The sequence below is a fragment of the Sander lucioperca genome, chromosome 18, assembly GCF_008315115.2.
Source record: "Sander lucioperca isolate FBNREF2018 chromosome 18, SLUC_FBN_1.2, whole genome shotgun sequence".
NCBI classification, from domain to species: Eukaryota; Metazoa; Chordata; class Actinopteri; order Perciformes; family Percidae; genus Sander; species Sander lucioperca.
In genome coordinates this window covers 29,882,120-29,894,859 of record NC_050190.1, presented here as the reverse complement: position 1 = coordinate 29,894,859, position 12,740 = coordinate 29,882,120, and the positions used below count along the sequence as shown (strand labels likewise).

At 39.3% G+C, this 12,740-nt stretch overlaps 1 protein-coding gene across 2 annotated transcripts; it reads left to right on the top strand.

The window, feature by feature from the left end:
- The first annotated feature begins 22 nt into the window (after positions 1-22).
- commd8 (COMM domain containing 8) lies at positions 23-7,601 on the top strand. Of its 2 annotated transcripts, XR_004108805.2 has the most exons (6): positions 23-177; positions 2,383-2,538; positions 3,235-3,387; positions 5,966-6,121; positions 7,348-7,433; positions 7,473-7,601. XR_004108805.2 is itself a non-coding variant. In XM_031321369.2 (5 exons), the coding sequence occupies exons 1-5, from the start codon at positions 130-132 to the stop codon at positions 7,366-7,368; spliced, it is 534 nt and encodes a 177-aa protein (XP_031177229.1). In that variant the 5' UTR covers positions 23-129; the 3' UTR covers positions 7,369-7,601. The 2 variants fall into 2 exon arrangements, 1 of the variants encoding a protein (XP_031177229.1); XM_031321369.2 differs by having other exon boundaries at positions 7,348-7,601.
- Positions 7,602-12,740: the final 5,139 nt, after the last annotated feature.

Here is a 12,740-nt window from a genome sequence, read left to right as displayed (position 1 = left end):
GTTGTATCATGCGCATACTGAGAAGTCATTGGAGATAACGAAGATCATTTTTCCAAAAGTCATGTGAACGCAACTCAGTCTACCACGTGACAGACATCAGCTGATCAGCAGGCGGAACCAAATGAAAACATGATGGTGGCTTCGCTGAACAGGCTGCCTGTCACTGACTGTCTAACAGTAAGTACCAAGCGTTGTATTCACGAACCATGATACGTATGTGGTGTTTAAATGTCTAATGAACCAGCTGGTAAAATATGAAGATAATTAACTTCATGTTTTCTGAATATGTCCGACCTACCATTGAGGCATACACAGTCAATCATTCAGCAGCACTTAACTTGTTGTTAGTTGCTAATGATTTAATCATTTATCAAATAACAAAATGAATGTATTAAATTATTGGATTTAAATGAGTTAATTCTAACACGTGTACTAATGTGTCTGTCTATCTGTCATCCATCTCACACTTCCTTTGTCTTCTTTCTTAAAGGGATAGTTCGGATCTTTAGTTTAGGTTGAATGAGCTACTTCTTCATAGTCAGTGTGATAGATAGCTACAGTAGATGGGGGTCAGCACCCCCCCCCCCCCAGTTTGGAGAAGCAGTTAGAAGTACAGGCAGGGAGTTAAGCAATGTACTGCTGTGGATGGGGGCAGCATGCTGAATGTATTTTAGACACCTAAAAGACACCAGACTCCTTTGACAAAGACAGTCATTTTAGCTCGCAGAACACTGGAGTTGCTGTTCTACCTGCTGCTCGATCGGTTGGTCAAACAATAACGCAAACAAACTTACCGATCGATGCAGGTAGACCAGCAACTCCAGTAGCCTGGAAATCCAGACCCAAATCCTAAAAGATTAAGGGTCTGGCATTGAGTAATGAAAATTGCCCAACTCGAGGGGAGGCACCAAGCATGCATTTGAAAATCTCGCTGCACGCAATTGGATAACACTACGACCAATCCCAACAATATACAGGCAGGGTTCAAAATTAACTTTTTCGTCCACCAGCCAAATGGCTAGTGAATGTTCAAATTTGACCAGCCACTTTAATAGATTATCATTGTTTTTTTGGCTGGTGACTGAAGCAAATCTACCAGCCACTTGCATATTTTACCAGCATTTGGCTGGTAAATGGTTCTAATTTTGAACCCTGTATACAGGGTGATGTATCCAGAGCGTACCCATACGCTTAGCTACCAGCTGAGCTAACTGGTAGATTAAACTGTCGTCATCTGTTTAGCTCGCCTCTGGACCGCCTATATCAGATACACTGATGTGATTGGTGCAGCTCAGCTACAAGGGCATAGTTAATGAGCATCATTACTCGATGCCAGAGTGACTTGCTGAGCAAATTCAGATTGTGCTCTTGAGAGAACTCTGGATTTCCAGGGTACAACTCCAGCGTTCTGCGGGGTAAAATTACTGTTTTTGTCAAAGGAGTCAGGTGGCTTTAAAGAATGCATAGATAACGGATTTAGTTCCCCCCGCGTTAGCGTTAACTCAAAAGGGGCTGTTTGACAGCAAGGTAAAGCGATGAAATAATTCTAAATATAGCGCACATTAAACTGATATTGATCATATATTGATCCCCCCCACAGCAGGACATTGCTTAACTTCCGTGGTGGTGCTCCTGCCTGCTTCTCCAAACTGGGAGTGTGCAGAACGCCATCTACTGTAACTATGGAGAAGTAGCTCATACAACCTCACTGCGAAATATCCAAACTATCCCTTTAATATGTACATTTTACATTTCATGATCAAGAGTTTTTTAAATCTAAAGATTTGTAAGCAGTCTGCTGCCTAAAAAATTACATGAAGTCCAACCCACAGAGCAGCAGCAGGAGCTCTGATTGGTCAGCTGTTGACCTCTGAGTCGCACAAACACGCAATACACATTATTTCAGGAAAGTCTTGTGTTTTTTTTTATTTTTTATAATTGTAATTTTGTGATTATTCCTTCATTATTTATTTTTTTACATATTGTAATTTGGGTATTGTTTTATGATCAGATTATTTTTATATTTATAAATTTATATTATTACTGTACTGTAATTTTTGTATTTCTTTTTATTTGTGCTGTAAACAGGGCGTCATTGGAAAAGAGAGCTTGCTCTCATTGGCCCTGCCTGAATAAATAAAGGTTATAATATGTGTGAATGAGTGTTTATTTGTGTTAGGTTCATGTTTTGTGTTGCCCTCTGACAAACCTGTCCAGTGGTGTTCCCTGCCTCTTGCGCAATGCATGCTGGGATATACCCAGTCAGTTTGACATCATAGCTAAAGCCATGTACCCACATGGGGGTCAAATGGGGAGCCTATTTCATAGCCCAACATTCCACACAACGATTCCTAACAGCTAACACTATGGCCTGCTGTGTAGCTTTGTCACAGGGTGGTGGATGGACTGTGTGGGCGGGAGCCTCCTCGCAGGGGGGATTACAGCGCCACCTGGAGCCTGGAGGAGTGGCTGCAGCTGCTCGACTCCCTGACAGCCCTCTTCCGCCTGGCAGTGGGGAACAACAGCTCCGATGAAGAGGTGAGACAGCAACGCCTGGGCAGGGTGGGCTGTTTTAGCTAAGGCTTTAGTTGTAGAAGATAAGAACAAAAGGCTGCCTTTAATTATTACGTTGTGTGAGGTTGTTACAAGGGTATTACCAGGGCCACACGAAATTAAAATAATTAAAATAAAACTCAGAATGTCAATACATCTCCACCTCAAACCAAGCAGAAAAACGTTCCGCTAAATTCCGCAGAATTTCATTTTTGATCACCGCTGAAAACTGTAAAAAGTAAATCTGCAGATCACGTTTGGGTCTGGTTATCACATTATGTGCCCGTACAGACTTAGTTGCTATATTACTGAATTGAGGTTTTAAGTGCAAAGTCTGTTCATACATTACATAGGGCTGTGCAATTAATCAAAATGAATTAATAAATCAAAATCGAGAAAAACGATTATTTTGAACATTACATTTAGCAAGTAAACTCTTATTTTTTTGTCTTGTGTTCTGAATGAAGAAGAAAAAAAAAAAGAGTTCACACGGTAAAAGTATAAAGGGAAATTTCACAGTTTAAGGTATTTTCATTCCATAATCGGGCAGCCCTAACATCACAGAGTCTGCAGTAGTTTTGACTGTCAGCAGCTGGATGTGTGGTGGCCGTGGTGGTCAGTAGCGGCGAGTGGCTGCTCCCAGGTCATATTCTCAGCTCTCCTCCCGCCGGCTGTGTACAGGTGCTGGCAGGGCTGGCAGATGTGGGCAGCAGCCATGCTCAGGCGGTGCTGAGTGTGCTGAGAGCCAGACGGGAGGAGATCCGCGACGCTCTGCTGGACAGAACCAACTCCATCTCCTCTGCTACGCTGCAGGACTTTGACTGGCAACTTAAGGTGACTTCATGCTTTTATTCTTCGGTGTTTAGTCGGCTTTACTAAAAAAAATTTCTGATGTAAATGCCATAACCGGATTAGCATTATCATTTTAAAGTCAATGAAAAGAAGTGAGAGCATCTGCACACTGATCTCCACTGCACACAGCCGGTTTAAGCTCAGAGCACGATACAGAGCACACACACAGAGCAAGTGCTCTCCTGCAGGGGGGGGGGGAGTTAGCAGTCAGCACACCTGAGCAGGTAGGGTGAACACACACTTAAGAATATCATGAAGCAATTACATGAAAATATGCTCAGTATTCAAATGAGTCTCTTTTTCCATGTTCGTGTTTGACAGCACCACCAACAGTAAAACGGAGAGGACAAACCTAGAAGGACCTAATGCCCTAATACAATCACAGACACAAAACAAACAATGATATATTAACCCTTGTGTTTTCCATTCGACCATGCATCGTCCTCTCGTCCAGGGTCAAAACACTGAAAATCAACACTTTTTCTGACGTTTTTGTCTCTTTTTCGACACTTTTGGTGCTTTTTTCAATGTTTTTGTGGCTTTTTTTCACTACCGTGTATACACATTACTAACATCAACTTATTACCACTAGTTTTACACTTATTTTGGGAATTTATGGTCAATAAACCTCATTTATAGGAAATTATACCAAATTTGTGAATTAAAAAAGCAGAAATTATGAATTATTTAGACTAATATTAAGTAAAAGGATAATCACAGAAGGGTCAATGTTCAGTCGGGATACTGTTTCTAAAAATTTAAAAAAATATTTTTTTTCAAATGCTAAAAAATGGAATAAAACACCCAAAATTCAATGAAAGTAGAGATTGGATCTTTCGTTGTACTTGTGAAGCGCGTTGTATGGAGTCATCCGTGTTATTTTTGGGTAAACAAAAGAAACCCATATTTCTGATATAGACATTTAGAAAACGGGTCAAATTTGACCCGAACACAACACAAGGGTTAATGATATGTGGCAAAGAAGCCTGACATGACAAAAAGTCCAACATATGAATTCAGGAAAGTTCCCTTTAGCAAAAAAAAAAATGAATTCCTGCCAGAAGTTATTCCCCTTTGGGAGCAGCGTCCGACATAACTCAAGTGAGAAATTGTTAAATATCAAGATTTCTTCAGTATCAATAGTACACGCGTAGTTTAATGTGAGTAAATATATAAAGTAGGAATTATTGGGCCTTTGTGTAACATTTGGCAACCAAGTGATTCAGAGTGGTTCACTCTGCTTGTTACCCCCTTGGAAACAATCTGGTGTTTTTTGCCCCCAAAGTCGCCTTCCAGGCAGCGTGGCAATGATTATGTTTAGGGTTAGCTGCCTGGAAGGTGCCGTTGGAGGCAAAAAACACCATCGAGCAAACGATCTAGGACACGCTAAATTGGCCGATCTTGAAATGGAGTTTGGTGTGCGAGCCAACATCAATACCAGTGTTTTCCCGAAGTTTGTGGAAGACTTCTAGTATTTGGCGTATTATGTATTAAATAATTTTTGGCTGCCTATACTATATTATGATAGCTGCTTTGGGAAGGAAAGTCATACTTGGATTAGAGCTGGGCGAGAAAAAATATCACAACATTTTTTGACCAAATACGTTGATATCGATACTGCCGCGATATTGTAGGATTGACAGTTTGTGCTTTCCCAAAATATTTACACAATGAGATTTTTGAGGAATAATCATCAGTATTGTGGGTATAATAACTTAGTGGATAAAGGCAAATTATAGAACAGCTAGAACAGTCTGGTAAGTTCGGCAAATGACATCCCTATACTGTAAAAAGACGATGCTTGTGTCATATCACGATATCCAAAATTTAAGACGATATCTACTAGAGCCCGACCGATAAAGGATTTTTCAGGCCGACATCGATACAAATATTTGGTGATTTAAAAATCCGATATTCCGATATATCGGCTGATATATATTTAAAAAAAAAAATCCAGAAACGCGTAACAAAACATAGACAGATTTCCCTAACATTAGTTATTTGTAGTTATTTATGAGTCCTCAATAAAATATGATAATGCAGTTTAAAAATAAACTTGCTTGTTTTATTGTCACAACAGAACAGAGGAACATCAAAATATATTAAAGTTCTGATAAATAAAATGTATAAAAATACAAACTTAAGATATGAAACTAAAGTCCTTTGAACAAAAACACAATAACAACAAAAAAATCAAATCAAAGAGTGTAGCCAACAGGGACGTTGTAGAGCGCCCTCTGGTGGACAAACTATGCAACGCCAACACTCAGAACATGGTTGAAGGGTGTTTCGTCCGTTTTTATTTTATTTTTTAAATATTCATTTATCGGCCATTATAAATGCCGATACCAATAGTTTGGAAAATGCCTAATATCGGCCAATAATATCGGCCCGCCGATATATCGGTCGGGCTCTAATATCTAGCCTCATATATCCATGTCGATATAATATGGATATATTGCCCAGCCCTAACTTGAGTGCAAAGTTCATGTGAAATACTGTCTCCACAGACTGTTCTGCAGCACTCACCTCTTCTATTCCCTGTCCTCTCTCTCTCCAGTTAGCTCTGTCCAGCGATAAGATCTCGTCTCTCCACACTCCTCTGCTCAGCCTCAGTCTGGATGTGAGGGAGAACAGAGCCCTCCGGTCTGTCACCATGGAGATGAACAGAGAGGAGTTAAACACACTCATTAGTTCACTAGAGGCTGCTAATAAGGTACGCACACTAAATACCTAATTTGTTTAGTTAGTTAATCGATAGTCTATTAAAGGTCAGAATCAGAATAGGGTTTATTGCCACAATAACTTATGTGGAATTTGCCTTGGTGAATGGTGCATACTCCCCATATCATGCTCATTTTAAGGGACATACTTGTATTTTGGTTTCTACTAGAACATGTTTACATGCTTTAATGTTCAAAAACAAAAACATTTTTTCCATACTGTCACTGTCTGTCTGAATATACCTGTATTCGCGCTCTGTCTGAAACGCTTCGTTCTAGCCCCGATACCCAGCCCTACTCATTATTAAATTAAAATGAATGACAAATAGCTTTAAAGATATTCTAGCTTAAAAACTCTCATACTGAAATTCTGGAAAAAAGCTGAAGTTCCTCCAGTGAAACGATGCATTTCAGAATTAAGAGACCATTGCACCTAGAACAAATGAGATTTATCTTGAATAACAAACTGGAACTTGAGGTGGTTTGGGCATCTGGTAAGGATGCCCCCTGGGCGCCTCCCTAGGGAGGTGTTCCAGGCACGTCCAGCTGGGAGGAGGCCTCGGGGAAGACCCAGGACTAGGTGGAGGGATTATATCTCCAACCTGGCCTGGGAACGCCTCGGGATCCCCCGTCGGAGCTGGTTAATGTGGCTCGGGAAAGGGGAAGTTTGGGGTCCCCTGTTGGAGCTGCTACCCCCGCGATCCAACCCCAGATAAGCGGACGAAGATAGATAGATGGGTGGATGGGTGGATGGGTGGGTGGGTGGATGGATGGATGGATGGATGGATGGACGGACGGACGGATAGACAGACAAACTGGAACAATTTTCAAACATATGGTCAACTAATATTTTGTACCTCGATCAACATACAAACTGAACACAAACACAAAAATCACAAGTAGTGCTGGATGGGCAGGTTATGTATAATTATTATTCTGTTTCCTACTCCCCTCTCTTTTTCAATAAAAATATTTGAAACATAAACATATTATAGCTTGTTTAAAATGTAATGCTGTGTAGTAAGTCGATCCAGAAATAATAGTACAGGCCCGAAAAAACCACAGGTCAACATTTTCAGCATTCTACCAAACTGTAAACCATCTGCAAATCATTTAGCTATGACGGCCATTATGTTCCAATGATTTCACGGCAGTAGTCAATATCTGCACTTAATCAGTCAAATGAAATGCTAAGTATTGATGTGTATTTTTCTTGCAGGTGGTGCTGCAGTTGAAATGATAGAAAGTCCACTGACCCCCCCCCCACACACGACTACAGGAGGTCCAGTGGATGTTAAAGAAATTCTCTGCTGTGATTTCATGTGTTGGAGACACAATGACAGACGCAATGATGAGTTCTGCCCTTTGTAATCCACTTGTGTTTATGAACAGTGGAACACTCTCACTTAGTGTTTTCACAATGCACTGTGTTGTATCATGAACATATTGAAATAAACTTTTCTTTGCCTTTTTCATTCTGTTGAATCAAATTCAACGAGTGTCTATTCATTTTTACCAATAGTAGAAAAACACTTGCGCATATTACAATTACTCTACAATTAATAGTCTCAGAAATAATTGCGATTAACAATATAATTGTCTTTTTAAGTCAAATATGTGTTACTTTTTTTTTGTATTTATTTAAGTTTTGAATAAATCCCAGGATACATCTTTTGGTTGTATCGCCGTTACGTGACCCAGATAATAAAATAAAACTAATACACAGCCCATGAAGTAAACCACGCCTCTTTATTATCATAAAACATTTTTTTCTAACGGTATCCACCCCCCCCCCCCCTCATCATTTTTGTTGCTATGGACGTGTATACGGTCAAGTGCCAACAACTAGCATGGCTTTAGCTCAACAGTCCTCCCAATAATTACTTATATAATTACAATTTGGCATATCTAAACAAAATCAACAATGGCCATCAACAGCCATACCCCTTAAAATCTTAACTAATGTTAGCAATTCATTGCGGATAAACAATGTTTTTTTGTTTTTTTTTAAATTGACAATTAGACAATTATGTAATAATTGTTACAGGCCTAGACGTCTCTCCCCACCGATCCCCTGGGCGCAGTTTATCAAAAAATTTAATCCGGATCAAATTGATCCGGATTTGGAAATCCCATGTTTTGTGATCCATCTTACTTTTATGCCAGTTTTTTAAAGGAACTTTGGATTGGATCACTGTGATCCAAATACCAAATTTCAGGATTACCAAATCCTGTTTACCAGAGCCTTACATGGAACCAACAGTGTAGCCTACTGGCTTAGCAAAGAACAACAGGTAGGCACAATACCGGTGGCTACAAATAGCCATTGTTTGTTTTAATTTTAAGAAATAGAAACATTTTACATTCCTTATTTTGTTATAATGTTAAATAACAAAACAAAAACAATACTATCCAATAGTATTATATATATTAGATGTGACATGCTTCTATATGCTTCAAATATATAGAAATGTATATATCATCAGTAAACACTGATTTTGTGATCATTCACTTAAAAATTTTTTTTTTGGATCAAATAGATCCCAAACCGAGTTCAAAGTTTTGAAAAACCCAAAGGGCAGGTTTGATCCAGATCAAATGTAAGATCAGGTTACACGGTCTGATCTTAGTTCGAATCCCTCTTTTGCTTGTGAAAAACCCATTTCCAAGATTTGATCCAATCTGTGATCCGAAATCCCACTGGATTACTTTTGAAAAACTGAGCCCAGATTATTTGATTAAATCAGACTGCTAATGCCTCATCATAACTTGTCCCCCATCACTTAATGGCCAGTATGAAGTATGAAAGGCAGAATGATTACAGCAAGCAAAACGTGTCAGTGTTTCATATGGGCATGTCAGCATTGAAAAAATGTAAAACCAATCCGTTAAAGAGAGGTTTTCACCACTATAAGCGGCAAATGCAACAATGTTTACTTTGGATAAAAGGAGACAAAGCTGAGAACTGAAACAATGAAAGCTAAGAGAAGGCAGAGATGTCACAACTCTGAATAAGTCAAGTTGACGTTTGTGTCCGGTCTGCGGCCTTCCAGTCGATTAGATGGTCGGCTGTCTTATCAATAATGAGAATGAGCACAACTGCTGGCGGAGTCATGCTAAATGTGCTAATGGCATTGGTCTTCACTCGGGAGCGTCACGTTACGTGACGCTCCCGAGTGAAGACCGATGTGATATAACGATAATCATGATTATCGTTATAGCTGCTGCTGCTGTAAGCTGCAGACATGTTAACTGGACTAATGGCGTTCTCCTCCAGCCACCACAGTTTCACTGCAGACCTTCAGTCTTTATAAAGACAATGGCCCTTCATGTCTGCAGTGTACAGCTGGATATAAAAGAGTCAATCAAAGCTGTTCTGCAGTCAGTTGTTATTGTTTTTTACATAATCGCGGTTTCTTTGTTTAACTGCAATTAATTGCTAACATTAACTAAGATCTTAAAGGAGAACTCCGGCCGATTTTTACCTGAATCTTGATCGCTGGATGACTCCGAGTACTGTCGATAGGGGGAAAAAACGACCAAAATCGGTGCTAGCAAACTGGAGTTGCTGCCGCTAATGGCCAGAGCTCCCAGTTAGCTAAAATGGCAGTTGTGGGGGCATGTTCTAAAGAGTGCCTTTGTGCCTCTTAACAGACACAAAATGCAATTAAAATGTCTGCAGTAGATCAACACAGGTTATTCTTACTCCAAGCTTCTTCCCTTGTGAACACTTTCGATCTTCACTCTTCACACACTACGCTCCGATCTGCACACCACTGTTTACCGACGGGAGAGAAAGCAGAAGCGAGGATGCCGGTCGGGCCTGCTAGCCCGGCTAAGGAAACTACCACACAGGCCTCCACTGCCAAGCCTCCTACTCACCAACGCCAGATCCATCGCACACAAAATGGATGAGCTGGAACTCAGCATAGCAACGAACAACTACACACGGAACTGCTGCGTGATGATTATCACCGAAATCTAGCTGAACCCCCTCATCCCCGACGCCGCAGTGCAGCTAGCAGGCCAAGCTAGCTACCGACAGGATCGAGACAAGGTAGGCCACAGTACAAACTTTGAATTTAAACAGTTTTCTTGAAAATGCATCTTGTTGTCACGTAAGGGCCCCGTTCATGTTGCACAACATTCTTAATTGCATTTTGTGTCTATTAAGAGGCACAAAGGCACTCTTTAGAACATGCCCCCACAACTACCATTTTAGCTAACTGGGAGCTCTGGCCATTAGCTGCAGCAACTCCAGTTTGCTAGCACCAATTTTTTTCAGCGTTTTTTTTCCTATCGACAGTACTCAAAGACATCTCGCGATCAACATTCAGGTAAAAATCGGCCTGAGGTCTCCTTTAAGGCGTATGACTGGTAATTGTTGATTTTGTTTAAATATGCCTTTCAGGTGATTATTGGTCGGACTATATATTTGTATTATTATTTCAATTGTTAGTTGTTGGCCCTGGACCCTACACACGTTCATAGCAACAAAAATAACAAGGGGGGATACTGTTAGAAAAACAGTTTTATGATAATAAAGAGGCGTTGTTTACTTCATAGGCTGTGTATTTGTGTTATTACATTATCAGGGTCACATAACAGCGATATAACCAAAAGATTGATGTTGGAATTCATTCAAAACTTTAATTTGTTTAAAAATTAAAAAGTAATGGGAAAATAAATATTTTTAAATTTGACTGAAAAAGACAAATATATTCTTGATCGCAGCACAATACGTTTTATGTCTTATTTAATATCTCCAGATATATTGTGTTTTTTTTTAGAAGCAGAGACATGTGCCGTTTCAACGAGGTCCTGTAACAATTGTAGGCCATCCAGAAGCTTTTTTAATCAATCGTGGAATTATCTGTGTAACATAAATAAATAATTATGAATCCAAAAATCTAGCTACTCACTTAATTGTCCGTGACCTTTCAACCCAGCATCACATCTTGTTAGTTCAGGGGTCTTCAACATTTTTTAAGCCAAGGACCCCTTAACTGAAAGAGAGACGGAGCAGGGACCCCCTACTACATATTTGTATAAAATCAAGTTGCATAATAAACTGCGTCTACATCAACGTGTAGGGCAGCCTAACGCCTTTATACATACCTTTTTAGTGCATACAATACTAAGCTATCAAAATAATAATTGTTGGCTACGTTACCTATGGGCCAGTAAGCCTATTGTTAATTAAAAATAAATCCCAAATAAGCAGATTTACATTTGCTAATAATATGTTGGATTCATGTTAGGCCAATTTGGTGGCACAACTAACCTTTTTGGATAAAAGCATAAAGACTTTTCTTTTCACCTGATTGCCAAGACTTGGGAGAACCATTTTCAAAAGCCAAAAGTCTTGGTTATTATTCTTCTTTCAATACATTTCTGTGAGATTCCATTTCCATTTAGTATTTTCTTTTGTCTTTATAGTCATTTAACAATGTATACTAACCCTCACCCTGCAGCATACATAGGCCTGTAACAAGTATTACATAATTGTGTACGGAAAACTATGTTATACTGTACTATTGTCAATTTTATGTTCATTTCAGACAAAATAAAATATTTTTATGATGATAAAGAGGGGTGGTTTGCTTCACAGCCTGTGTACATGGGTTACTACATTATCATATATAACCAAAAGATGTTTTTTTTTTTTTTGTTTGAAAAACTAATAAATAATAAAACAAATGTAAAATTTGACTGAAAGAGACAATTCTATTGTTAATCGCAAATTATTTCTGAGACAATTAATCGCACAGCAAAATTTGGATTTGTCAGAGGCCTAAGCATACACATCCTGATAGCCCAGGTTCTCCTGAAAGAAATGATGCAGTATTACACAAGGAGACCAGGTGAACCAAAGATTGTAGGGGGGGGGAGTTAATAGAACTGTCACTGCTTTGTGATACATACCTCAAGCATGGTTCAAGTGTCTGTAAGTTGCACTGCAGGGGAATGGTGGATGGTTGACTGGAAGGTAACAGCATGCTTTGGAAAATGGTCTGTGGTAAGGTACGAGGGGGAAAAAAGTTGCATGTGTTTCATATCAAATAAATTAAATAAACGACAAATGTGCCACACGCAGTCCTTTCGTGAATATTTTAGATTTTGATCCTTTTTTTTGCGACTGAGTCCACGTTTCAAGTGATGTTATGAGAGCAAAGTGAAAAGTGAGTAGTCTTTTTTTCTGCCTTAAAAGAGTAGCGTGAAGTGTGAGTGTGAAGCAGTTATCCTCTATTTGTTAGATGCAGAACACATCCCTGGATTTAATGTTATTTGTACGACGTTCATATTATCATGGTTGGATTAACCTGTTAGGGGGCCCTGGGGGGGGCAAAATCTAAACTGGGCTGCTGTTATCACACCCTTCATCCGTTTTTTTTTTTTTTTTATGTTTATTAAACAACAAAAAGCAAACATACCTGTTAGTTTCTGTTAATCCTTCAAAAATACACTTTATAGTTGATAGAGATGTCAGCAATTTTATTTAAACTCTAATCTTTGAAGTCTCTATAAGTTGACACAAAGAATTTCTATGTCGTGTTTTCTCTCCATCACACGCATCCAAATGCACTCACACACACATGCACACGCACAGAC